Source organism: Dryobates pubescens, chromosome 39 (assembly GCF_014839835.1).
Source record: "Dryobates pubescens isolate bDryPub1 chromosome 39, bDryPub1.pri, whole genome shotgun sequence".
Classification (NCBI taxonomy): domain Eukaryota; kingdom Metazoa; phylum Chordata; class Aves; order Piciformes; family Picidae; genus Dryobates; species Dryobates pubescens.
The window spans coordinates 4,108,308-4,134,622 of record NC_071650.1 but is presented as its reverse complement, the minus strand read 5'-3'; the positions used below and the strand labels follow the sequence as shown (position 1 = coordinate 4,134,622).

The 26,315-nt window shown below is 64.3% G+C and overlaps 1 protein-coding gene across 1 annotated transcript; it reads left to right on the top strand.

The window, feature by feature from the left end:
- The first annotated feature begins 305 nt into the window (after window positions 1-305).
- Window positions 306-19,446, top strand: ABCF1 (ATP binding cassette subfamily F member 1). Its single transcript, XM_054177210.1, has 26 exons — window positions 306-442; window positions 1,578-1,627; window positions 1,726-1,809; window positions 2,718-2,852; window positions 2,945-2,980; window positions 3,492-3,575; window positions 3,688-3,741; window positions 3,859-3,924; window positions 4,038-4,082; window positions 5,240-5,326; window positions 6,046-6,171; window positions 8,234-8,334; window positions 8,464-8,549; window positions 9,562-9,701; window positions 11,406-11,554; window positions 12,448-12,531; window positions 13,125-13,249; window positions 13,349-13,461; window positions 15,830-16,001; window positions 16,364-16,438; window positions 16,543-16,613; window positions 17,214-17,246; window positions 17,819-17,987; window positions 18,935-18,999; window positions 19,115-19,187; window positions 19,264-19,446. The coding sequence occupies exons 1-26, from the start codon at window positions 376-378 to the stop codon at window positions 19,434-19,436; spliced, it is 2,463 nt and encodes an 820-aa protein (XP_054033185.1). The 5' UTR covers window positions 306-375; the 3' UTR covers window positions 19,437-19,446.
- Window positions 19,447-26,315: the final 6,869 nt, after the last annotated feature.

Here is a 26,315-nt window from a genome sequence, read left to right as displayed (position 1 = left end):
GACAGAGGAAGGGGATTGGGATCAAGGAGGAGCTGGGAGAGGGACTGCGATGGAGGAGAAGGGGACTGGGAGGATTAATCACAGCAGAAGGGGGGTGGGCGAGCGAGACGAACCAATGGGAAGCCTCCTTTCGGCGGGCGGAGGCGGGACCAACCCTCGGGAGCCAATAGGAATCTTCCTCCCCTCAGGCGGAGGCGGGACGCGTCCCACCGCGCTAGACGCCGAGCGCGACGCTGCGTCAGCTGGCAGTGGGCGGGCCTAGCTCTGTCAGCTAGCCAATGAGAAGCCTCGGCGGACCGGAAGCGGCTCGGAGGTGCCGGTGCGCGCCGGGGCAGCGTGACCGCGCAGGCGCAAAACCTCCCCCCGTGCCCGGCCATGCCGAAGGGAGCGCGGCCGGCGGCGGCCAAGCAGGAGGAATGGAGGGGGGAGGAAGAGGAGCAGAGTAAGGCCGCGGGGGGGGCTACCGGGGCGGGGACCTATTGGGGGGGGGGCCGACACTTGGGCCCCCCCCCCCCCCCCGAGAAGGACGGGGGGGGGGGGGGAGATCCTGGGTGAGGTGGGGGAGGGGAGGAGGGGAGCATGAGGCCTGGGGGGGGGCGGGAGGGCCCTAATTAAGGCTCTTGGGGGTGGGTCGGGTCCTAATTAAGCGTCTTGAGAGGAGGCTAAAGTTTAGTGGAAGGAGGCTCAGACCCTAATTAACTGAAGGCTGTTGGGGGGGGGGGGTGGAATTAAGCTCGGGGGGGCTTTAAGAACCTAATTAACTTCATGAGGCTGGGCGGGGGGGGGAGAGTAAGGCCTTTGGAGGAGATTTATGTCCTTTGGGGGGGGGACCTTAGGATCCTAATTAACCAAATGAACCTTCCTGGGGGGAGGTTAAGGCCCTGGGGGATATTTGAGGCTTTGGGGGGATGAGGGTCTTAGGACCCTAATTAACCAAATTAACCTCCTGGGGGGGGTGGGGTGTTGAGAATTAGGCCCCTGGGGGGAGGTTTAAATCCTTTTGGGGGTGGGGGGTGGGGCCTTAGGAGCCTCATTAATGAAGTTAAGCTTCTTGGGGGGCAGGTTGAGACGCTGGGTGGGGGCCTTAAGGTCTTGGGGGAGGGTTAGGACTCTAATTAACTTAATTAATTAATTAATTAAGGCCTTGGTGAATAATTAAGATTCGGTGGGGGGTGTCTGGAGGTGCTAATTAATCAAATCAATTTCTTTTGGGGGGGAGGGAGAATAAGATCTTGGGGGGACCCTAATTAGCCCAAATGATTATCACTTAGAGATGATTAACCAAAGGAATGGTTGGGAAGAGACAATTAATTGGGGGGGGGGAGCTAATTAATGGCTGGGTGGGCTCCTTAATGCTTGGAGAGATTAATTAGGTGGGAGGACTAATTATCTGGGGAGGGGTTAATTACTGGGGAGTGGTATGGTGCTTAGGGGGGGATGGTGATTAATTACTTAGGCAGCTCCATAGTGATTGGGGGGATTGATTGGCTGATTAGGGGATTAATTAGTGACTTGAAGGGGGGCACTAATTAGTGAGGGGGTGCTAATTAGCCTCTCTGTCCTCTCCCCCTCCAAAGCAGCCCAACCAGTGAAGAAGGGGAAGAAGGATCGGAAGGGGAAGAAGTCGGTGAGGGACTCAACCTTTGACCCCCTGAGCCTTGACCCTTCCCCTGACCTTGACCTTTGACCCCTGACCCCTTCTGACCTTTGGGGTCCCCCAAAAAGTTCTTTGAGGAGTTGGTGGAAGAGGAGAAACCAACCCCCAAGGAGGCTCCCCCAGCCCCAGAGAAGGAGGCTGCCCCCCAGCAGGTGTGGTTCAAGAGGGGGTGGGGCTTAAAGGGGTGGGGTCGGTGGGGGGGGTGGGGATTAAGGGGGTAGGGCTGGAGGAGGAGGGGGGTTAAAGGGTGGAGTTCATATGGGTGTTGCTGAAGTGGGTGGGGATAAAGTGGGTGGGGCTTGAGGAGAAGGGGCTTAAAGGGGTGGGGCCAAAATCGGTGGAGCCAATAGGGTGTGGCACTTAAGTGGGTGGGGCTGGAGGAGGGTCTTGGAAGGATGGGGCAAGAGGGAGTGGAGGTTAAATCAGAGGGGCTGGAGGAGGAGCTGAAGTGGGTGGGTCTAAAGGGTAGAGTTTTAGTGGGTGTGGCTAGGGGGTGGGCCTTATGTGGGTGGGGTTAAAACAGGAGTGGTTTAAATGGGTGTGGTGGGGAGGCAGGGCTGGAGGAGGAAGGGCTTAAAGTGGGTGAGGCTGAAATGGGTGGGGCTGGTGGAGGAAGGGGCTTAAAAGGGTGGGGTTGAAACGGTGGTGGATGGAGGGGTGGGGCATGAAAGGGCAGGGCTTCAGTGGGTGGGGCTGGAGGGAGGGGCTTAAAAGGGGTGGGGCCAAAAGGGGTGGAGCTGGAATGTGAATGGCTGTAGGAGGAGTTAAATAAGGTGGTGTTAGAAGGGCAGGGTTGGAGGGGTGGGGTTTCAAGGGGCGGGGCTAAACGAGGTGGTGCTTCAATGGGTGTGGTCAGGGGGGTGGGGCTGCAGAGGGCAGAGCCTAAGCAGGGCATGGCCTCAAAGGGGTGGGGCTTTGAGGGGTGTAGCCCGAAGGGGCGGGGCTAAACTGGGTGGGGCCTCAAAGGGTGGGGCCTGAGGGGGGGTGGGCATGGGGTGGGCGTGGCTTTGCATGCTAATGAGATGCTAATCAAGGCCTTCATTGGCTCCTCCCCCCGCAGGCCTCCCGCCGCAAGCGCGAGCAGCGGCGCAAGGAGCGGCGCCGGGGCGGGGCCCAGGCCGGGGAGGAGGAAGAGGAGGAGGAGCTGAGCCTTCGCCTCCAGCAGCTGGCAGCAGCTGGCAGCGAGGAAGAGGAGGAGGAAGGTGAGGGGGGGGGAGGGGAGAGGGGCTCAGGACCCCCAAAGCCCTCTGCCCCTCCCCCTGCCCCTGATGCTTTTTGCCTTCCTCAGCTGCGCTGCCCAAGAAGGGAGGGAGGAGGAAGAAGGTGAGGAAGGAAAGGGGGGAAGGGGGAGAGGATTGAAAGGGGAGGAGGGAGTTAAAGGGGGAGGGTCCCTAGGGATAGGGGGGGACCCCAAAATGTTGGGGAAGGGGTTTGGAAGGGGGGGAGGGCACCCCAAATATTGGGGTGGGGAGGAGGGGGAAATGGGGAAGGGGAATTGGGGAGGGGGGAAGGGAAAAGAGGGAGGGGGAGGAAGGAGGCAAAATTGGGGAGGGGGAGGGCTGAAAGGAGGAGGGGAGGGAGGAAAGGGTTGGGGGGGGTCCCCAAAGTGGGAGGGGGGACCCCAAGATCCTGGGAAGGGGCTTGGGGTGGGGGGCACCCTAAAGAGAGAAGGAAGAGAGGAGAGAAAGGGGGAAGGCTACGGAAGGAGAAGGAGGAAGAGGAAGGAGACAAACCTGGGGGGGGGGGTCTGGAGGTCAAATGTGAGGGGTGGGAGGGGTGCTGAGGGAAGATTTTTGGGGGTCCCCCACCCCCATTTCTGTGTCTCCCCCCCCAGGGTGGGAACGTTTTCGCTGCACTGAGCCAGGAGCAGAGCGAGGAGGAGGAGGAGGAGGAAGGCTCCAAGCCCAGCAAGGGGAAAAACAAGGTGGGGGGGAAGGATCTTTTGGGGGGGGGGAGGGGGGCACCCCAAAAGCGAGGGTTTGGGGGTGGGGGGCCCTGCCCCCCCCCAAAAGTGGTTTGGCTGTGGGCAGGAGGAAGATGAGAAGAAGAGGCCGAAGAGTCGCAAGGCCAAAGGGAAACGGCAGGTGAGGGGGGGGGAGGGGCTGAGGGGACCCCAAAATGAGGGGGGGCAGCCCAAAAGTCGGGGGGGGGCATTGGGGGTGGCCCTGACCCCCTCCCCTTCTTTGTTCTGCATCCCCTAGGGCAAAGGTCTGAGCGAGGATGAGGCCGAAGGCTCCGAGGAGGACTCGAGGCCCAGGGGGGGGAAGGTGAGGGGCTGGGGGCTGGGGGCTGGGGGCAGGCCTCCACCTGGGAGCAGTTTGGGGGTGCTGGGGGGGAGGGATGGGAACGAGGCTGAGCTGCCCTTGAACCCCCTCCCCAGAATACATTTGCAGCTCTGAGAGGGGAGGAAGAGGAGGAAGAGAAGGAGGAAGAGGAGGAGAAGGAGGCCAAGAAAGAGAAGGAGGCTGTGAGTGGAGGGGGGAGGAAGGAAGGGGGAGACTGGGATGGGGGAGGGGGGCTGGGAATTTGGGGGGCTGGGGGAGGGAGTGGGTTGGGGGGGGCTGGAAGGAAGGGGGGGACTGGGATGGAGGAGGGGGATGGAATTGAGGGGGGGCTGGGAGGAAGGGGAACAGGGATGGGGGGAAGGAGGGGGGCACTGGGATAGGGGCTGGGAGGGAAGGAGGGACTGGGGGGAGGGGGAGACTGGGGGGGGAGGGGAGGGAGATGGGGGCTGGGATTTGGGGGGGCTGGGAGGAAGGGGGGAACAGGGATTGGGGGGCAGTGGGGGGGGAACTGGGGTGGGACTAGGATGGGGGGCTGGGAATGATGGGGGGCTGGGAAGGAGGGACTGGGATTGGGGGCTAAGTGGGAGGGGGGAACAGGGGGGGCTGGGATTTGGGGGGGGCTGGGATTGGGGGGGCTGGGAGGAAGAGGAGGAAAGGGAGGGGGGAATGGGGTTGGGGGGGCTGGGAATTTGGGGGGAGGGGAGACAGGGATTGGGGTTGGAATTAAGGAGGGGACTGGGGGGGTGGGGTTGGGGAGGGGGGCAATGGGATTTCAGGGGGCTGGGAAGGAGGGGGGGCTGGGGGGTGGGATGGAAGGGGGGGGCTGGGAATTTGGGGGGAGGGGAGACTGGGGTTGGGGAGGGGGGGTGGAATTGAGGAGGGGACTGGGGGGGTGCTGGGGGGGAGGGGAACAGAGATGGAGAGGGGGAGGGGGGACTGAGCTGGGGGGGGCTGGGAGGAAGGGGAGGACAGGGATGGGGGGAATGGATTTGGGGGGGCTGGGAATTTGGGGGTAGGGGGGACAGGGATTGGGGAGGGGATGGAATTAAGGGGGTGCTGGGGGGGAGGGGAACAAGGATGGAGAGGGGGAGGGGGGACTGAGCTGGGAGGGCTGGGGGGAAGGGGGGGAGAGGAGGGGGATTGGGGGGCTGGGAGGGAGGGAGGGGGCACTGGGATGGGGGGGGCTGGAATTGGGGAGGGGGGGCTGGGAATTTGGGGGGAGGTTCCTGAGGATTTTTGGGGTGCAGGGAGGTCTGGGGGGGGGGGGGGTGTGTCAGCTTCTCTGTGGCCCCCCCAGGAGGATGAAGAGGATGAGGAGGAGGTGAGGAAGGCTGAGCCTGACCCCAGGGTCAGCAAGAAGGAGAAGAAGAAGCTGAAGAAGCAGGCAAGGAGCTGGGGGGGGGTCCCCAAAATGGGGTCTGGGGACCCTAAAAATGGGGAGTGGGACCCCCCCAAAGTGGTCCTAGGGGGTGGGGGGGACCCAAGAAGTAGGGTGTGGGGGTGAGGGTGACCCCAAAAGGGGGAGCTGGGGAGAGGGGGGACCCCAAAGGGGGGTCCAGGGGTGAGGGGGGGTCTGGGGAGCAGGGCTTAACCCCTGGAGGATGAGGTTTGTCTCTAGTAGGTGGAGCTTGCATCCAATGGGGTGGAGCTTGCATACAAGGGGGTGGAGCTTGCATCCAATGGGGTGGAGCTTGCATCCAATGGGGTGGAGCTTGCATACAAGGGGGTGGAGCTTGCCCCTGAGGGGGCGTGGCTTGAGCTACCCCCTCCCCTTTGTGCCCTTCCTGCAAAGGTCTGAGGGGAGAGACCCAAACTAGGGCCTGGGGGTGGGGGCTGCTGGGCGGGGCTTAACCCCCGAGGGGGTGGGGCTTGTTCCTAAGGCAGGGGGCGTGGCTTGAGCTAGCCCCTCCCCTGTGTACATTCTCGTAGCTGAAGTAGAAAGCAAGGAGCTGGGGAGGGAGCCCAGGAGTGGGGAGGAAGGACCCCAAAAGCAGGCTGGGGGGTGGGGGTTGCTGGGCGGGGCTTGACCCGCGAGGGGGCGGGGCTTGCTTCCCAAGGGGGCGGGGCTCGAGCTGAGCCCTCCCCCTCGCTGCCCTCCCCCAGCTGGAGTACGAGCGGCAGGTGGCCACCATGCGGGCGGCGGCGGCGGCCGGGGACAGCGACTTCTCCGTGTCCCAGGCCGAGCTCTCCTCGCGCCAGGCCATGCTGGAGAACGCCTCTGACATCAAGGTGACCCCCAGCACTCTGCTGGGCACCCCAAAAACACTGAGGGACCCCCAGATTCGCCTGGGGACCCCCCAACACCTCCCCGGGCTCCAGACGCCCAGCCGGGCGCCGGAGAGCTGCGAAGTCTCTCCTGGGGCTCCTCAAAGCCCTTCTGGGGAGCCCCAAACCTCCCTAGAAAGCTCCAAAATCCACTTGAGGAACCCCAAAATTCACCTGGGGACCCCAAAATCCATTTAGGGCCCCCCCCAAACCTCCCCAACCCCTCCCTGCCCAGCCCCAGGACAGCAGACAGACCTCAGAGAGCTGCGAAGTCTCTCCTGGGGCTCCTCAAAGGCCTTCTGGGGAGCCCCAAAACCTCCCTAGAAAGCTACAAAATCCACTTGGGGAACCCCAAAATTCACCTGGGGACCCCAAAATTCACCTGGGGACCCCAAAATCCACTTAGGGCCCCCCCCCAAACCTCCCCAACCCCTCCCTGCCCAGCCCCAGGACAGCAGACAGACATCAGAGAGCTGTGAAGTCTCTCTTGGGGCTCCTCAAAGGCCTTCTGGGGAGCCCCAAACCTCCCTAGAAAGCTCCAAAATCCACTTGGGGAACCCCAAAATTCACCTGGGGACCCCAAAATCCCCTTAGGGCCCCCCCAAACCTCCCCAACCCCTCCCTGCCCAGCCCCAGGACAGCAGACAGACATCAGAGAGCTGTGAAGTCTCTCTTGGGGCTCCTCAAAACCTCTCTTGAGGATCCCAAAGTCCTCTTGAGGACCCCAAGAGTCTTCTGGGGGCCCCAAAATCCACTGAGGGACCCCAGAGTCCACCTGGGGGCCCCCAAAGCACCTCAGGCCCAGGATGGGGGCATGGGGTGAGGGTGCAAGGTCCTGTGAGGAGGTTGAGGGGGACCACAGGGAAGGTGGGGGGGGGGCTGGAGGGTTTGGGGGGACCCCTGGGGGGCTCCAGGGGGTCCTGAAGGCTTTTGGGGGTGTCAGAGGCTTTGGGGGGGCGTTGATAGGGGGGGGTCCAGGCTGCTTGGGGGGGACCTTGCAGCAGCCTTGAGAGGGCTTTGGGCAGCCTTGAGCTCAGGAGACCACAGGGAAGAGTCTGGGGGGGGCTGGAGATTTGGGGGGGGAGGGAGGGGCTGGAGGATTTTGGGGGTCTCTTGAGGGGCTGCAGGGGGTCCTGAGGGCTTTAGGGGTGTCAGGGGCTTTGGGGGGGCTCGATGAGGGGGGGTCCAGGCTGCTTGAGGGGGACCTTGCAGCAGCCTTGGGAGGGCTTTGGGCAGCCTCGAGCTAAGGAGACCGCAGGGGAGAGTCTGGGGGGGGCTGGAGATTTGGGGGGGGGGGGGGGGGGGGTTTTGGGGGTCTCTTGAGGGGCTGCAGGGGGTCCTGAAGGATTTGAGGGTGTCTGGAGGTTTGGGGGGGGCCTTGTTGGGGGAGGGGTCCAAGCTGCTTGGAGGGGACCTTGGAGCAGCCTTGGGAGGGCTTTGGGCAGCCTCGAGCTCAGGAGACTGCAGGGGAGAGTCTGGAGGGGGCTGGAGATTTTGGGGGGGGGGGGAAGGATTTTGGGGGTCTCTTGAGGGGCTGCAGGGGGTCCTGAGGGCTTTGGGGGTGTCAGGGGCTTTGGGGGGGCTCGATGAGAGGGGGTCCAGGCTGCTTGAGGGGGACCTTGCAGCAGCCTTGGGAGGGCTTTGGGCAGCCTCGAGCTCAGGAGACCGCAGGGGAGAGTCTGGGGGGGGCTGGAGATTTGGGGGGGGGGGGGGGGGGGGGAGGATTTTGGGGGTCTCTTGAGGGGCTGCAGGGGGTCCTGAAGGCTTTGGGGGTGTCTGGAGGTTTGGGGGGGGTGGTCCAGAGTGCTGGGAGGGGACCTTGGAGCAGCTTTGAGAGGGCTTTGGGCAGCCTCGAGCTCAGGAGACCTGGAGGGAGGACCCCGGATGGGATCGGGGGGGGGGGGGTGGAAGGTTTGGGTGGAGGGAGGGGCTGTAAAATTTCGGGGTGCCCTGGGGGGGTCCTGCTCGTTCTGGGGGGACCCTGCTGACCCCCACCCCCCCCACCCCCCCCTTTGGCCCTGAGCAGCTGGAGAAGTTCAGCATCTCAGCCCACGGCAAGGAGCTCTACGTCAACGCCGACCTCTACATCGTGGCCGGGCGCCGCTACGGCCTGGTGGGGCCCAACGGGTAGGGCCTGGCCCCCCCTCCCCCTGCCCCTCCCCCTCCCCCCCTTTGTTTTAGGGGGGGCTCCAGGAGGGTCTCCAGGGGCTCCCCAGGGCCCTTCCTGACTCGGTGCTGGGGTCCTGTTTGGGGCAGGAAAGGCAAAACCACTCTGCTGAAGCACATTGCCAACAGGGCCCTCAGCATCCCTCCCAACATCGACGTCCTGCTCTGCGAGCAAGGTGCTGCCCCTGCCCCCCACTGCCCCTCACTGCCCCCCCAGTGCCCCCCAGTGCCCCCCACTGCCCCCCACTGCCCCCCAGTGCCCCCTCACTGCCCCCCCGGTGCCCCCCCAGTGCCCCCCAGTGCCCCCCAGTGCCCCCTCACTGCCCCCTCACTGCCCCCTCACTGCCCCTCACTGCCCCCCAGTGCCCCCTCACTGCCCCTCACTGCCCCCCAGTGCCCCTCACTGCCCCTCACTGCCCCTCACTGCCCCCCAGCGCCCCCTCACTGCCCCCCAGTGCCCCCCCAGTGCGCCCCCAGCGCCCCTCCAATGCCCCCCCCCAGTCCATCCCAGTGCTCCCCAGCGCCCCACAGTCCTTCCCAGTGCCCCCCCAGCGCCCCCCCACTGCCTCCCAGTGCTGCCCAGTGCCTCCCCCAGCGCCCCCCCAGTCCATCCCAGCACCCCCCAGTCTATCCCAGTGCCCCCCAGCGCCCCCCCAGTCCATCCCAGCACCCGCTAGCTCATCCCAGTTGCCCCCCAGTCGGTCCCAGTGCCCCCCAGCTGGTCTGAGTAGCCTCCCAGTACCTTCCCAGTCCCCTCCAGTCCCTCCCAGCTGCCCCCCAGTCCATCCCAGTAACCACCCAGTCAGTCCCAGTTGCCTCCCAGCCAATCCCATTGCCCTCCCAGTGCCCCCCCCAGCACCCCCAGCGGTGCCGGGCGGTGCCGGGTGGTGCCTGTGGTGCCGGGCAGTGCCGGGCGGTGCCAGGGGGTGCCGGGCGGTGCCAGGCGGTGCCCGCGGTGCTGGGTGGTGCCAGGCGGTGCCCGCGGTGCCAGGCGGTGCCCACAGTGCCAGGCGGTGCCGGGCAGTGCCAGGCGGTGCTGGGCGGTGCCAGGCAGTGCCAGGCAGTGCCAGGCGGTGCCGGGCGGTGCCGGGCGGTGCCAGGCGGTGCCGGGCGGTGCCGGGTGGTGCCGGGCGGTGCTGGGTGGTGCCGGGCGGTGCCAGGCGGTGCAGGCAGTGGCTGTGCCGGCAGAGGTGGCCGCGGACGAGACGCCGGCGGTGCAGGCGGTGCTGCGGGCGGACACCAAGCGCCTGAGGCTGCTGGAGGAGGAGAGGAGGCTGCAGAGCCTGCTGGAGCGCGGAGAGGACGCAGCTGCGGAGAGGCTGGAGAAGGTTGGGGCCGGCAGGGGGCGCCGCCCGGGGCGGGGCGGGGGCAGCAGCTCCAGCCTGGGCCTGCAGGGGGAACAGGGCGGGGCAGGGTGGGGCGGGGCGGGGGCAGCAGCTCCAGCCTGGGCCAGCAGGGGGCACAGGGCAGGGCGGGGCAGGGGCAGCAGCTCCAGCCTGGGCCTGCAGGGAGTACAGGGCGGGGCAGGGTGGGGCAGGGCAGGGGCAGCAGCTCCAGCCTGGGTCAGCAGGGGGAACAGGGCGGGGCAGGGCGGGGCAGGGGCAGCAGCTCCAGCCTGGGCCAGCAGGGGGCACAGGGCAGGGCGGGGCAGGGGCAGCAGCTCCAGCCTGGGTCAGCAGGGGGCACAGGGCGGGGCAGGGCGGGGCAGGGGCAGCAGCTCCAGCCTGGGCCAGCAGGGGGCACAGGGCAGGGCGGGGCAGGGCGGGGCAGGGGCAGCAGCTCCAGCCTGGGCCAGCAGGGGAGGGTCCAGCCCGAGGACCTCCCAAGGCCTTGAGGAGCTCCTTGAGGGCCTTCAGGGCCTCCTTAATGAGCTCCCAAGGTCTTGAGAGGCTTCTTGGAGGCCACTGGGGCCACCTGGAGCACCTCCCAAGGCCTTGGGTGGAGCTCCCAAGGTCCTGATGGAGCTCCCAAGGCCTTGGGTGGACCTCCCAAGATCTTGAGAACCTCCTTGGAGGCCCTCAGGGTCACCTTGAGGACCTGGCAAGGTCTTGAGAACCTCTTGGGAGACCATCAAGGCCAACTTGATGATCTCCAAAGGCCTTGGGTGGACCTCCCAAGATCTTGAGAACCTCCCTGGAGGCCCTCAGGGTCACCTTGAGGACCTGGCAAGGTCTTGACAACCTCCTTGGAGACCATCAAGGCCACCTTGATGACCTCCTTAAGGCCTTGGATGGACCTCCTAAGGTCCTGATGGAGCTTCTAAAGTCTTAAGAACCTTCTTGGAGGCCCTCAGGGCCACCTTGAGGACCTGGCAAGGTCTTGAGAACCTCCTGGGAGGCCATCAAGGCCACCTTGATGATCTCCAAATGCCTTGGATGGACCTCCCAAGATCTTGAGAACCTCCTTGAAGGCCCTCAGGGCCACCTTGAGGACCTCCCAAGATCTTGAGGACCTCCTTGAAGGCCTTCAGGGCCAACTTGATGACCTCCTAAGGCTTTGGATGGACCTTCTAAAGCCTTGGATGGACCTCCCAAGGTCCTGATGAAGCCTCTAAAGTCTTGAGGACCTCCTTGGAGGCCCTCAGGGCCACCCTGAGGACCTCCTAAGGCTTTGGATGGACCTCCCAAGATCTTGAGAACCTCCTTGGAGGCCATCAAGGCCAACTTGATGACCTAAAGCCTTGGGTCCTGATGGGGTGCCTAAAGTCTTGAGAACCTCCTTGAAGGCCTTCAGGGCCACCTTGAGGACCTCCTAAGGCCTTGGATGGACCTTCTAAGGTCCTGACGAACCTCTCAAGATCTTGAGAACCCTCTTAGAGGCCACCAAGGCCAACTTGATGACCTCCTAAGGTCCTGCTGGACCTCCTGAGGTCTTCATGGACCCTCCCAAGTTCTTGAGAACCTCCTTGGAGGCCCTCAGGGCCGATCGGTGACCTCCCAAGGCCTTGGGTGGAGCTCCTCAGGTGCTGCCGGAGCTGCCAAGGCCCTGGTGCCGCTCCTGAGGGCGTGGCGGGCCCCGCCTTCCCCCGGCAGGTCTATGAGGAGCTGAGGGCCACCGGGGCGGCGGCGGCCGAGGCCAAGGCGCGGCGCATCCTGGCCGGGTTGGGCTTCAACCCCGAGATGCAGAACAGAGCCACCAGGAAGTTCTCAGGAGGGTGGAGGATGAGAGTCTCCTTGGCCAGGTGAGGAGCAGGAGGCCACCCCAGGGAGGTTCTGTCAGCTCCTGGTGGGGGTGGTGGCCACCTCCCTTCTTGGAGGTGGTCACCCAGGGAGGAGGTTCTGGGACCTCCTGGAGGTCACCCAGGGAGGTTCTGGGACCTCCTGGTGGTGGTGGTGACCTCCCAACCTCTTTTCCCTTGGAGGTGGGTACCCAAGGAGGTTCTGGGACCTCCTGGAGGTCACCCAGGGAGGTTCTATGATCTCCTGGTAGTGGTGGCCACCTCTCAACCTCCCTTCTTGGAAGAGGTCACCCAAGATGATTCTAGGATCTCCTGGAGGAGGTCCCTCAAAGAGGAGATCACCCAAGGAGGAGGTTCTAGGACCTCCTGGTGGTGGTGGTGACCTCCCAACTTCTCTCCTTGGATGGAGAAGGTCACCTCAGGAGGTTCTAGGCCCTCCTGGTGGTGGTCACCTGGAGAGGTTCTATGATCTCCTGGAGGTGGTGGCCACCTCCCAACCTCCCTCCTTGGAGGAGATCACCCAAGGAAGAGGTTCCAGAGCCTCCTGGAGGAGGTCCCTCAAAGAGGAGATCACCCAAGGAGGAGGTTCTAGAACCTCCTGGAGGTGGTGGCCACCTCCCAACCTCCCTTCTTGGATGGAGGAGGTCACCTGAGGAGGTTCTAGGACCTCCTGGTGGTGGTGACCACCTCCCAGTCTCTGTTCTTGGAAGAAACCACTCAAGAAGGAGGTTCTGGAACCTCCTGGAGGAGGTCACCTGGGGAGGTTCTATGATCTCCTGGAGGTGGTGGCCACCTCCCAACCTCTCTTGCCTTGGAGGAGATCTCCTAAGGAGATCACCCAAGGAGGTTCTAGGACCTCCTGGTGGTGACCCCAAGCCCTTGGTGGCATCTGGCAGGGCTTTGTTCATGGAGCCAACCTTGCTGATGTTGGATGAGCCAACCAACCACCTGGACCTCAACGCTGTCATCTGGCTCAACAAGTGAGGAGGAGACCTCTGGGGGGCACCACTGAGGAGGGAGAACCTGGGGGGCTGGGGGTCTTCAAACTTGGGTTGGTAGCCTCCAGGGGAGGGCTGGAGGCCTCCAAGGGGGGGCTGGAGGCCTCCAAGGGGGGGTTGGAGGTCTCCAAGGGAGGGCTGGAGCCCTGGGAGCTGTACCCAGGATGTCCCTGGTGTGTCCTCATGTCCCCAGGGTGTCCCCAAGCTCCTCCCCGTGTCCCCAGGGTGTCCCTGGGGTGTCCCCAGCCTGGCCCCAGGGTGTCCCTGGGGTGTCCCCAGCCTGTCCCCAGGGTGTCCCTGAGGTGTCCCCAGCCTGTCCCCAGGGTGTCCCTGAGGTGTCCCCAGCCTGTCCCCAGGGTGTCCCTGGGGTGTCCCCAGCCTGGCCCCAGGGTGTCCCTGGGGTGTCCCCAGCCTGTCCCCAGCGTGTCCCTGAGGTGTCCCCAGCCTGTCCCCAGGGTGTCCCTGAGGTGTCCCCAGCCTGTCCCCAGGGTGTCCCTGGGGTGTCCCCAGCCTGGCCCCAGGGTGTCCCTGGGGTGTCCCCAGGCTGTCCCCAGCTGTCCCCTGCCTGTCCCCAGCTACCTGCAGGGCTGGAAGAAGACTCTGCTGGTGGTGTCCCACGACCAAGGCTTCCTGGACGACGTCTGCACAGACATCATCCACCTGGACTCCCAGCGCCTCTTCTACTACCGGGGCAACTACAGTGAGCGGGGGGCAGGGGGGGCCCTCCTAATTGGGGCCTTAATTGGGGCCTTAATTGGGGCCCTTGACGAGCTGTGGGGTCCTCTCCCCTGCCTGGCAGTGACCTTCAAGAAGATGTACCAGCAGAAGCAGAAGGAGCTGCTGAAGCAGTTCGAGAAGCAGGAGAAGAAGCTGCGGGACCTGAAGGCCGGCGGCAAGTCCACCAAGCAGGCGGTGAGGGGAGAGGGATCGGCTGCCGGGGATCCGCTGCCGGGGATCCGCTGACAGGGCCCGCTGTGGGGATCTGCTGCCGGGGATCCGCTGACAGGGCCCGCTGTGGGGATCTGCTGCTGGGGACCCGCTGACAGGGCCCGCTGCCGGGGATCCGCTGCCGGGGATCCACTGACAGGGCCCACTGCTGGGGATCTGCTGCCGGGGATCCACTGACAGGGCCCGCTGCTGGGGATCTGCTGCTGGGGACCCGCTGACAGGGCCCGCTGTGGGGATCCGCTGCCGGGGATCCACTGACAGGGCCCGCTGACAGGGATCTGCTGCTGGGAATCCGCTGACAGGGCCCGCTGCCGGGGATCCGCTGCCGGGGATCCGCTGCCGGGGATCCGCTGACAGGGCCCGCTGTGGGGATCTGCTGCCGGGGACCCGCTGACAGGGCCCGCTGTGGGGATCTGCTGCTGGGGACCCGCTGACAGGGCCCGCTGTGGGGATCCGCTGCCGGGGATCCACTGACAGGGCCCGCTGTGGGGATCTGCTGCTGGGGACCCGCTGACAGGGCCCGCTGCTGGGGATCTGCTGCTGGGGATCCACTGACAGGGCCCGCTGCTGGGGATCTGCTGCTGGGGACCCGCTGACAGGGCCCGCTGTGGGGATCCGCTGCCGGGGATCCACTGACAGGGCCCACTGCTGGGGATCTGCTGCTGGGGATCCACTGACAGGGCCCGCTGCCGGGGATCTGCTGCTGGGGACCCGCTGACAGGGCCCGCTGTGGGGATCCGCTGCCGGGGATCCACTGACAGGGCCCGCTGCGGGGATCCGCTGCCAGGGATCTGCTGCCAGGGCTCCCCCACTGGGGATCCGCTGCCAGGGATCCGCTGCTGGGGATCTGCTGCCGGGGCCCACTGTCAGGATCTGCTGCCGGGGCTCCGCTGCCAGGGATCCGCTGCGGGGATCTGCTGCTAGGATCTGTTCCATCCCTTGGGGGGGGAGGGGCAAAAATGGCTGTCGGCTGCCCCAGGGGCTCTTGGGTCCTGCTGAGAGCCTCAGAACCTCCCCTGGGATCCTTACACCACAGGAGCTGGCTTCACTGCTAGGATCGAGTGGGATCCACTCCTGAGATCCACTCCTGGGATCCACTCCTGGCTACCCCTGTGGCTCTCTCTTCCATTCTGGTCTCTGGCCTGGGGTTTTGAGTCCCTCAAGGGCTCCCCCTGCCACAGGGGCTGGCTTCACTGCCAGGATCGAGTGGGATCTACTCCTGGGATCCGCTCCCTGGGGGTCCACTCCCAGCTGCCCTAGTGGTTCTTGTTTCCATTCTGACCCCTGGCCTGGGATTCTCTGTCCCTGCAGGGATCCCTGCACCACAGGAGCTGGCTTCACTGCCAGGATCTAGTGGGATCTAGTCCTGGGATTTAGTCCCTTGGGATCCACTCCTGGGTGGGATCACTGTCGGCCACCCCAGTGGCTCTTGTTTCCAACTGAGGTCCACAGCCTGGGGTTCTTTGTCCCCCCAGGGACACAGGGGCTGGCTTCACTGCTAGAATCTAGTGGGATCTACTCCTGGGATCCACTCCTTTTGATCCACTCCCTAGTGGGATCATCACCACTCCCCAGTACCTCTTGATCCCCACTTCAATCCTATCCTTCCCTTTGCCACACAGGCTGCCTTCCCAGGGTGAGATCCACTACAGGGATCTATTGAGATCTACTCCCTTGGGATCTGCTCCCTAGTGGGATCACCACCACTTCCCAATACCTCTTGAGCCCCACTTCAAGCCCCAACCCTTCAGGCATCACCTTGTCACACTTGTTGCTGTCCCAGGGCAGGATCCACTGCAGGGATCTAGAGTGATCCAGCAGGGATCACCCCCCTTACCCCCCCAATACCTCTTGATTCCCCTATCCCTTAACTGCCTTCCCAAAGCAGGATCCCCTCCAGTGATCGAGTGTGATCTAGCCTGATCTGGTGTGATCCACTGTGATCTAGCAGGCAGCTCCCTGTGCTCAGCCCTCCCTTCCCTCCTCCAGCCCCTTCCCCTGCAGCTCCCTCCCCTCGAGCTTAGGGTGGGGGGGGGGAGGATCCCCCGAGCGGCTCCCCCGAGCAGATCCCCTGAGCGGATCCCCCGAGCGGCTCCCCTGAGCAGATCCCCCGAGCGGCTCCCCCGAGCGGCTCCCCCGAGCAGATCCCCTGAGCGGATCCCCTGAGCGGCTCCCCCGAGCGGATCCCCTGAGCGGCTCCCCAAGCGGCTCCCCCGAGCAGATCCCCTGAGCGGCTCCCCCGAGCGGCCCCCCCGAGCGGCTCCCCTGAGCGGATCCCCTGAGCGGCTCCCCCGAGCAGATCCCCTGAGCAGATCCCCTGCTCCCGGCGCAGGAGAAGCAGACGAAGGAGGCCCTGACGCGGAAGCAGCAGAAGTGCCGGCGGCGGACGGCGGCCGAGGAGGCTGCGGAGGCCCCGGAGCTGCTCAAGAGGCCTCGAGAGTACTGCGTCAGATTCACCTTCCCCAACCCTCCCCCCCTCAGCCCTCCCATCCTCGGCCTCCACGGTACTGGGGGGGCTGGGGGGGCTGGGGGTGACTGGAAGGAGCTGGGGGGGGCTGGGAGGGAAAGGGAAGGGATTGGGAGGGGGGCTGGGGGTGGCTGGAGAGGGGTTGGGGAGGGGATTGGTGAAGGCAGGGGGTCCCTGGGGGGCACTTTTGGGGGGCTGGGGCTAGTTGGGGGTCTTTGGGGGGTTCCCTGGGGGATCCCTATGGGGTCCCCACTTGGGGGGTGGTGGTGCTGCTGAGACTCACTTCTGGGGGCCCCATGCTGATGCCCTTAGGGAACCTTGGGGGGGGGGGGGGCGGCAGAGGTTATTTTGGGGGAGGGTCCCCCAAATTCTGGCCCCCCCCAACCCCTTCCCCCTCAGGAGTGGATTTTGGCTACGAGGGCCAGGAGCTGCTCTTCAAGAACCTGGACTTTGGCATCGATATGGAATCCAGGGGTGAGCCTCCCCCCCCCCCGCCCAAAGTCACCCCAGAACCCCTTGGGGGGTCCCTCAGACCCTTTCTTACCTCCCCCCCCCTTTTTGGGGGGTTCCCCCCCCAGTCTGCATCGTGGGCCCCAATGGGGTGGGGAAGAGCACTCTGCTGCAGCTCCTGACGGGGAAGCTCACACCGGTGAGGGGGGACCCCAGAAAGGGGCTCGGGGGGGGGGGGGGACACCCCAAAGTGTGCTGAGGGGCTTGGGGGGGGCTGGGGGTGATTGGGGAGCCCTGGGCCACAGCTGTGGGGCGGCTGGGGGTGCTTGGGGGGGGGTAGGGGTGGGTTGGGGAGGATTTGGAGGGGCTGGGGGAGTTTTGGGGTCCCTGGGGGGCAGTCAGCCCCCCCCAAGGGCACTGGGAGGTGGCTATGGGGTGGGGAGGGTTGGGAGAGGATTGGGGGGGGGCTGGAGGGGGTTTAGGGTCCCTTGGAGGTGATTTGAGGGGGGCTGGGGGGGGGTAGGGAAGGATTGAGGGGGGGCAGGGATGGTTTGGGGCTCCCTGGGGGGGGCCGGTTTGGGGGGCTGGGTGGGGGGCTTGGGGCAGGATTTGGGGGGGCTGGGGGGTGGTTGGGGGACCCTGGGGGGCAGTTTGGGGGGCCCTGGGGGTGCTTGGGGAGCCATTTGGGTGTGTCCCTGGAACTGGGGGAGGTTTTGGGGGTGCCCAGGGGCCTGGGGGGGGGGGGTGGGGACCCTCCCCAAGGCTGCAGCCCCTCCCCCAACCTGGGTCCTTGTTGCAGACTCGAGGGCAGATGAGGAGAAACCATCGGCTGGTGAGAGGGGAGGGGTGGGGGGGGTGGGGGGGTGTGGCTTGGGGCGTAGGCGTGACCAGAAAGGGCGGGGCTTGACCATGGGGGTGTGGCCTGAGGGCTGGGTGGAGCTTGCAGAGAGGGAGGGGCCTTGGTAAGGAGCAGAGGTTGTGGCTGTGAGGGGCTGCAGAGGTTGGGGGTGGGGCTTGTGGAGTGGGCAGGACCGGAATGGGAGGGGCATAGCTATGGGGGTGTGGCCTGTGGGGTGGGTGGAGCTTGGGGAGGGGAGGGGCCTCAGTAAGGGGCAGAGGTTGGGGTTGGGAGGGGCTCTTTGAGGACTCGAGGAGGGAGGGGTTGGGTTTAACCCTTGTGGGTGTGGTTGCTGGGCGTGTCCTCGACCCCATCCCTTAACCCCACCCCCCCCGGCCCCACCCTTCGCTCTCTGTCTCCCCCTGCTGGCAGAAAATCTGCTGAAGGAGGGGAGAGGGGGGGGGGGGCGGGTGTTAGCCCTTGCGGGCGTGGCTGCTGGGCGTGTCCTTGGCCCCCACCCCCTAACCCCACCCTCCCCTTGGCTCTCCGGCTCCCCCTGGCGGCAGAAAATTGGCTTCTTCAACCAGCAGGCGGCAGAGCAGCTGCGGCTGGAGGAGACGGCGGCGGAGTACCTGCAGCGCAGCTTCAACCTCCCCCACCAGGACGCCAGGAAGTGCCTGGGGAGGTTCGGCCTGGAGAGCCACGCCCACACCCTGCAGATCGCCAAGCTCTCGGGTGGGGGGCGGGGCCGAGGCCGGGAGGGGCGGGGCCGAGGCTGCAAGAGGGAGGGGCGAAATGCTGGGGGGCAGGGGGGTAGGGCCGGAAGTGGGGAGCGAAGAGGGGTAGGAGGGTTGGGCAGGGGTGGGGATAAGGCAGGAAGAGGCGGGGCTTAGAGCCGGAAGGGGTGGGGCTAAGGTGAAAGGGGGAGTGGCTTATGGTCAGAAGAGGGTGGGGCCTAAAGCGGGGAGCAAAGAGGGGTGGGAGGGGAAAGGAAGGGGTTAAAAGGGTGGAGGGGTGGGGTTGAGACAGGAAGAGGCGGGGCTTAGAGCCGGAAGGGGTGGAGCTAAGGTTTGGAGAAGGTGGGCGGGGTCTAACGGGGGGAGTAAAGAGGGGTGGGAGGGGAAAGGAAGGGGTTAAAAGGGGGGAGGGGTGGGGAGGGGCAGGGCTTAAAGCCAGAAGGGGCGGGGCTAAGGCTGGAAGGGGAGGGGCTTAAAGTCAGAAGAGGGCAAGGCCTACAGTGCAGGAGTGGGAAAGGACAAGAAAGGGTTGGGAGTCTGGGGGAGGGAGTTTGAAGGGGGGGGGTAGTACCGGAAGGGGTGGGGCGAAGGCTGGAAGAGGCGGGGCTAGTGTGTGTGGGAGCCAATGAGGAGTGAGGGTTGGGAGGGAGAGGGTTTGGGGATAAAGGGAAGGGGTTGGAGGGATGTGGGAAGGGTTAAGGGGGAAGGGGCGGAGTTTAGGCGGTGGGCGTCGTCTGGGCACAGGCTGTGGCTGATTTCCGGGGGCGTGGTTGACACCTGGGGGCGTGGCCAACAAGATGGCCCTTACACTTAGGGATGCCTGGGAAGGGAAAAGCTGCGAGGGGGCGGAGCCGCTCCGCTAAGGGGCGTGGTTAACGGTGAAGGGGTGGTTCTTGGCAAGAGGGGGGTGGGACTTCCTGCCTAAGCCCCGCCTCTCTCCCGCAGGCGGGCAGAAGGCCAGGGTGGTGTTCGCTGAGCTGGCCTGCAGGGAGCCTGATGTCCTCATCCTGGTGAGCCTGGGGGCGGGGGGGGGGCAACCCGGAAAGGGCGTGGCCCCCAGCAGTGGGCGTGTCATCCGACGGGGCGTGGCCTTCCTTAACCCCTCCCCTCCCCCTCCTCCTCCAGGATGAACCAACCAACAACCTGGACATCGAATCCATCGACGCCTTGGCCGATGCCATCAACGAGTACCGGGGAGGTGAGGAGGGCGGGGCGGGGGGCGGGGGCGGGGGCGTCACGGTGGCCTCCCGCTGACGCCACGCCCCGCCGCGCAGCGGTGATCGTGGTGAGCCACGACGCCAGGCTGATCACCGAGACCAGCTGCCAGCTGTGGGTGGTGGAGGAGCAGGGCCTGAGCCAGATCGACGGAGACTTCGACGACTACAAGCGGGAGGTGCTGGAGGCCCTGGGCGAGGTCGTCGTCAACAGGCCCCGCCCTGAGCCCTAGGGGGCGCCCTGGGGGCTTCAGGGGGTCTTGGGGACCCTCCCCCCCCCCTCAAAAAAAATCCCAGCTGGAAATAATAAAGAGGAGGAGCAGAGCACTGAGGCTTGCTGGGGATGGGGGGGGAGGGGCATTTGAAGGGGGGGGGGGGGGTGTGCTGGGAGGTGGCTGTGGGCACCATCTGTAAGTACCAGTGAGCACCAGTAGGGGGCAGTGGGCACCACCACTAGGGGGCAGTAGGCACCACCAGTTGGGGGCAGTAGGCACCACCAGTTGGGGGCAGTGAGCACCACTATTAGCAGGCAGTGAACACCACCAGTAGGGGGCAGTGAGCACCACCAGTAGGGGGCAGGGGGCACCACCACTAGGAGGCAGTGGGCACCACCATTAGGGGGCAGTGGGCACCACCAGTAGGGGGCAGTGAGCACCACTAGTAGGGGGCAGTGAGCACCACCAGTAGGGGGCAGTGAGCACCACTAGTAGGAGGCAGTGAACACCACCAGTAGGGGGCAGTGAGCACCACCACTAGGGGGCTGTGAGCACCACTATTTGCAGGCAGTGAACACCACCAGTAGGGGGCAGTGGGCACCAGTAGTAGGAGGCAGTGAACACCAGCAGGGGGCAGTGAGCACCACCAGTCAGGGGCAGTGGGCACCAGTAGGGTGCAGTGGGCACCACCAGTTGGGGGCATTGGGCACCACCAGTAGGGGGCAGTGGGCACCAGTAGTAGGAGGCAGTGAACACCACCAGTAGGGGGCAGTGAACACCACCAGTAGGGGGCAGTGGGCACCACCAGTAGGGGGCAGTGGGCACCAGTTGGGGGCAGTGAGCACCACCAGTCTGGGGAAGTGGGCACCACTGGCAGGTACCAGTGACTACCAGTAGGGGGCAGTGAGCACCAGTAGGGGGCAGTGGGCACCACCAGTAGGGGGCAGTGAACACCACCAGCAGGGGGCAGTAGGCACCACCAGTAGGGGGCAGTGAGCACCACCAGTAGGGGGCAGTGGGCACTACCAGTAGGGGGCAGTGTGCACCACCAGTAGGGGGCAGTGAACACCACCAGTAGGGGGCAGTGAGCACCACCAGTAGGGGGCAGTGTGCACCACCAGTAGGGGGCAGTGGGCACCACCAGTAGGGGGCAGTGAGCACCACCAGTAGGGGGCAGTGGGCACCACCAGTAGGGGGCAGTGAGCACCACCAGTAGGGGGCAGTGAACACCACCAGTAGGGGGCAGTGAGCACCACCAGTAGGGGGCAGTGAACACCACCAGTAGGGGGCAGTGTGCACCACCAGTAGGGGGCAGTGAGCACCACCAGTAGGGGGCAGTGTGCACCACCAGTTGGGGGCAGTGAGCACCACCAGTAGGGGGCAGTGGGCACCAGTTGGGGGCAGTGAGCACCACCAGCAGGTTGAGGGGTCAGGGCACAGATGGTTTTCTCACCGATACCCTCAGCTGCAGGAGGGACACCGCAAGGCTCAGCTCAGCAGCCACAGGCAGCAAGTGGCTCAGAGGCTGCTGCAGCCAAAGGGATTTTGGGGTTTTGGAGCTTGAAAATCTTTCTCCTGCAGCAGCTCAGCTGGCAGCAGCTGGCAGCAGCTGGAGCACATCTGTCCCGGGGGGGGGGAAGGTCAGAGAGTACGAGAACGGCCTGGGCCCCGAAGGGAATTGGCAGCTCTCAGCGACAGGGCTTTAAACGAGACTGGAAGGGGGAAGGGGCTGGAAGCAGCCCCCCCAGGCAGGAGCCTGGGGGCGATAAGCTGGAGCCAGGGGTGAGACCAGCAGCCCGGCTGCAGTGCATGGACACCAATGCACACAGCACGGGCAACAAACAGGAGGAGCTGGAAGCCTGGCTGCAGCAGGGAAGCTATGCTGTAGTTGCCATCACAGAGCCGTGGTGGGACGACTCCCATGGCTGGAGTGCTGCAATTGATGGCTGCAGGCTCTTCAGGAGAGACAGGCAGGGAAGAAGGGGTGGAGGGGTGGCCCTGTACATCAGGGAGGCACTAGATGCCATTGAGCTGGAGATCAGGGATCATCAGGTTGAGTGCCTGTGGGTGAGCATTAGAGGGAAGGCCAAGAGGGCTGACATCCTGGTTGGAGTCTGTTACAGACCACCCAGCCAGGAGGAAGATGTTGATGAAGCATTCTATAGGCAGCTTAAGGCTGTCTCAAGATCTCCTGACCTTGTCCTCATGGGCGACTTCAACCTGCCTGGCATCTGCTGGGAACTCAACACAGCAGAGAGGAGGCAGTCTGGGAGGTTCTTAGACTGCATGGAGGACAGCTTCTTATCCCAGGTGCTGCGTGAGCCTACCAGGGGCAAGGCTCTGCTTGACCTCCTCTTCACCAGCAGGGCAGGGCTGGAGGGGATGTGGTGGTCGGAGGCTGTTCAGGGGCCAGCGACCACGAGAGAACTGAATTCTCAGTCCTCAGCCAAGCTCAGAGGGGCAGCAAGAAGACCTCCACTCTGGACTGCCGGAGGGCAGACTTCAGGTTGCTCAAGGAACTCACTCAGAAGGTTCCTTGGGAAACAGCCCTTAGAAACAAAGGGGTCCAGGAGAGCTGGGACTGCTTCAAGGAGGAACTCTTGAAGGCACAGGATCAGGCTGTGCCAATGTGCTGGAGATGAGCCCCGGGGCAGACAGCCTGGATGGGTGATGAGCTTCTAAAGGAACTAAGGGACAAAAAGAGGGTGAATCATCTCTGGAAGACAGGGGAGGCAAGCCATGAAAAGTTTAAGGATGTTGCTAGGTCTTGTAGGAAGAAAATTAGGGAGGCAAAAGCACCTTTGGAGCTTAGCCTGGCCTCTGCTGTGAAGGACAACAAAAAGTCCTTCTATAACTACATCAATAGCAAGAGGAGGGCAGGGACAACCTCCACTCCTTGGTGGACACGGAGGGGAATGTTGTAACAAAGGATGAGGAGAAGGCAGAGTTACTTAACACCTTCTTTGCCTCAATTTTTTCTAGCAGGACAGAATGTCTTCCAGACAGCTGGCCTGCAGAGCTGGCAGAAGGAGTCAGGGAGCAGCATAGTCTTCCTCTGTTCCAGAATGGGGTAGTTGGTGATCTGCTTAGCCACTTGGATCCCCACAAGTCCATGGGACCAGATGGGATCCATCCCAGGGTGCTGGGAGAGCTGGCAGATGAGCTGCCAAGCCGCTCTCCATCATTTTTCAGCAGTCCTGGCTCACTGGAGAGGTCCCAGAGGACTGGAAGCTGCCAAGGTGATGCCCATCCACAAGCAGGGCAGGTTGGATGAGCCAGGGAATTCCAGGCCTGTCAGCCTGACCTCAGTGCCAGGCAAGGTTATGGAGCAGTCATCCTGAGTGCAGTCACACAGCACTTGGAGGATGGCCAAGGGCTCAGGCCCAGCCAGCATGGGTTTAGGAAGGGCAGGTCCTGCCTGACCAACCTGATCTCCTTCTATGATCAGGTGACTGCCTGGTGGATGTGGGGCAGGCTGTGGATGTGGTCTACCTGGACCTCAGCAAGGCCTTTGACACCGTTCCCCACAGCAAACTCCTGGCCAAGCTGTCAGCCCCTGGCTTGGATGGGAGCACACTGCAATGGGTTAGGAACTGGCTGGAGGGCCGAGCCCAGAGAGTGGTGGTGAATGGTGCCACAGCCAGCTGGCAGCCAGGCACCAGTGGTGTGCCCCAGGGATCAGTGCTGGGCCCTGTGCTCTTTAACATCTTTATTGATGATCTGGACGAGGGCATTGAGTCCATCATCAGTAAATGTGCAGCTGACACCAAGCTGGGGGCAGGAGTTGATCTGCTGGAGGGTAGAGAGGCTCTGCAGAGGGACCTGGACAGGCTGGGCAGATGGGCAGAGGGCAAGGGCAGGAGATTGAACACATCCAAGTGCCAGGGGCTGCACATTGGCCACAGCAACCCCAGGCAGTGCTACAGGCTGGGGGCAGAGTGGCTGAGAGCAGTCAGGCTGAGAGGGACCTGGGGGTGCTGGTTGATGGTAGGCTGAACATGAGCCTGCAGTGTGCCCAGGCAGCCAGGAGGGCCAATGGCATCCTGGCCTGCATCAGGAACAGTGTGGCCAGCAGGAGCAGGGAGGTCATTCTGCCCCTGGACACTGCACTGATTAGGCTACACCTTGAGTCCTGTGTCCAGGTCTGGGCTCCTCAGCTTAGGAAGGAGGTTGAGCTGCTGGAGCATGTCCAGAAAAGGGCAACAAAGCTGGGGAGGGGTCTGGGGCACAGCCCTGTGAGGAGAGGCTGAGGGAGCTGGGGTTGCTTAGCCTGGAGAAGAGGAGGCTCAGGGGAGACCTTATTGCTGTCTACAACTACCTGAAGGGAGGTTGTAGACAGGCAGAGGTTGGTCTCTTCTCCCAGGCAGCCAGCACCAGAACAAGAGGACACAGTCTCAGGCTGTGCCAGGGGAGGTTCAGGTTGGAGGTTAGGAAGAAGTTTTACACAGAGAAAGAGATTGGCCCTGGGGATGTGCTGCCTGGGGAGGTGGTGGAGTCACCAGCACTGGAGGTGTTCAGGGGGAGCCTTGCTGGGGTGCTTGGTGCCGTGGGTCAGTTGCTTAGGTGGTGTTGGGTTGGTTGAGGGGTTGGACACAGTGATCTTGGAGGTCTCTTCCAACCTGGCTTGTTCTATGGATTCTATGTACCAGTGAGCACCAGTAGGGGGCAGTGGGCACCACCAGTAGGGGGCAGTGGGCACCACCAGTAGGCGGCAGTGGGCACCACCAGTAGGGGGCAGTGGGCACCACCAGTAGGGGGCAGTGAACACCACCAGTAGGTGGCAGTGGGCACCACCAGTAGGGGGCAGTGAACACCACCAGTAGGGGGCAGTGGGCACCACTAGTAGGGGGCAGCGGGCACCACCAGTAGGGGGCAGTAGGGACCACCAGTAGGGGGCAGCGGGCACCACCAGCAGGCTGACTGCCCCCAGTGTGCCTCAGCAGCCCTCCCCCTGCCTCCCAGGGCAGCCCCTCCCCAGTGCCTCCCAGTCTGGCCCAGGGGCTCCCAGCAGCCCTCCCAGGGGCTCCCCAGTGTGTCCCAGCAGCTCCCCACTGTGTCTCCGTGGTCCTACTGCCCTCGAGGGGCACCCCAGTCCAGCCCAGTGCCCCCCAGCTGCCCCCCCGTGCCCCCCAGCCCCCAGCAGACCCCGAGGCTCTTTTCTCAGTTTATTATTAATGTACAAAATATACAAAAGGGGGGGGGGGGGGGGGGGGGGGCGGCGCTGGGGACCCCCCCCCCCCCGGGCCAAGTTTTCACAGAAAACAGCGGCGGGCGCAGCCCCTCCCCCACCCTGCCCCTCCCCCGCGGCCCCCCCTCCCCGACCCCTGCCCCACTCCTTCGGACCCCTCCCCCTGCCCTCCCCCCAGCCCCAGCGGCGCAGCTCCGGGCGGCGGCGACTTACATGGGGGGGGGGGGGGGGAGGGGAAGGGGGGGAGGGGCAACAGCAGCCCCAGGCGCAAGGGGAAGGGGGGGGGGGGGGAGGGTGGAGGAATGGGGGGGGGGGGAGGCAAGAACCAGAACCCCCCCGGGGTGGTGGGGGCAAAAAAGGAGCCCCCTGGGGGGTGGTAAAGATCCCCCCTCGCCCACAGGGGGCAGCCTTGGGGCTCGGGGGGCAAAAGAGGACCTCCCCCCTGGGCTGGTTCGAGGCTGAGGGCCAAATCTGGGGGGGGGGATTAATTGCCCCCCCTTGGACCCCCCCCCCCCAGCCCTACCCTGGGGGTGGGGCTCTTAAATACCCCCTGCCCCCCCGGGGGTTAACTCACCCCCAGCTGGGGCAATTCTACCGTGGGGGGGCAGCACTACAACCCTTGGGGCAGGGAGCCAGGAAGGGGCAGAGGGGGGAGGAATTTACCCCCCCCCCAAGACCCCTCCCCCAGAAATTTGCTCCTTGTTAGGGGGGGGATTTGCCCCCTGGGGGGTTATTAATGGCCTAGAGGAGGGATCTTAGCCCTCGGGGGGGGGGGGGGGTCTAGCCCCTCCTTTAAAGGGGGATTTGCCCCTCCCCCCCCATTAGCAATTAAGCCCCAGGGGGAGGGGCTTTAAGCCCCATTGCAGGGGGATTGACCCCGGGGGGGGGGATTTGTGCCCCCACCTTGGGGTTTTTTGCCCCCCCTTCCCCCAGGGAAGATTTTGCCCAAAGATGCCAAATTTTGCTCCCATTTGGCTCTTCCTCCCCCCCCCCCCCAGCTGCAAGTTTTTGCCTCCAAAATCAACCTTTTTGACCCCCCCAGGCCAAATTTGCCCCAAAACTGCTTCTGTTTGCTGCGGGAAGGGAAAGCTGCTGCCCCAAGCCTGAGACTCCTGCCCCCAAAGGGGGGATTTGTGCACCCCCAGTGGCTTCTCCTGCCCCACTTTGGCCTTTCCTGCTCCAATTTCGTGATTCCCACCTCCCTTTTGCTTTTTTTGTCCCCTTTTAACCTTTTTCTTCTCCATTTTGCTTTTTTCCTCCCAATCTTCCCTTTTTCCTGCCCCACTTTTCCCTTCTGTTGGCTTGGTTTTGGCCCCAGTTCCATTCCTAGCCCCAACTCCTTTCCCCTCCCCCCCCAATTTGTGCTTTTTTCCACCCCCTTTGCCCCTTTCCCCCTCTCAGATTTGACTTTTCCCCTCCAATTTCTCCTTTTTTGCCCCAATTTCCCCTCCCTCCCCCCCCACAGTTTCCCCCTACCCCAGGGGAACTTTCCCCTTTCCCCTTCGCCGCCCTCCTGCACCGCTGCGCTCAGGCCGCCAGGGGGCGCTGCCGGTGAGGGCCCAATAGGGCTGGGGGCAGCACGGTCAGCGCTTAAGCCGCCAGGGGGCGCTGCGGGGAAAGCTCCACTAGGGCTGGGGGAAGCCCCTTCCGCCCTCGGGCCGCCAGGGGGCGCTGCCGGCAAGGAGCCAATAGGGCTGGGGGCAGCACGG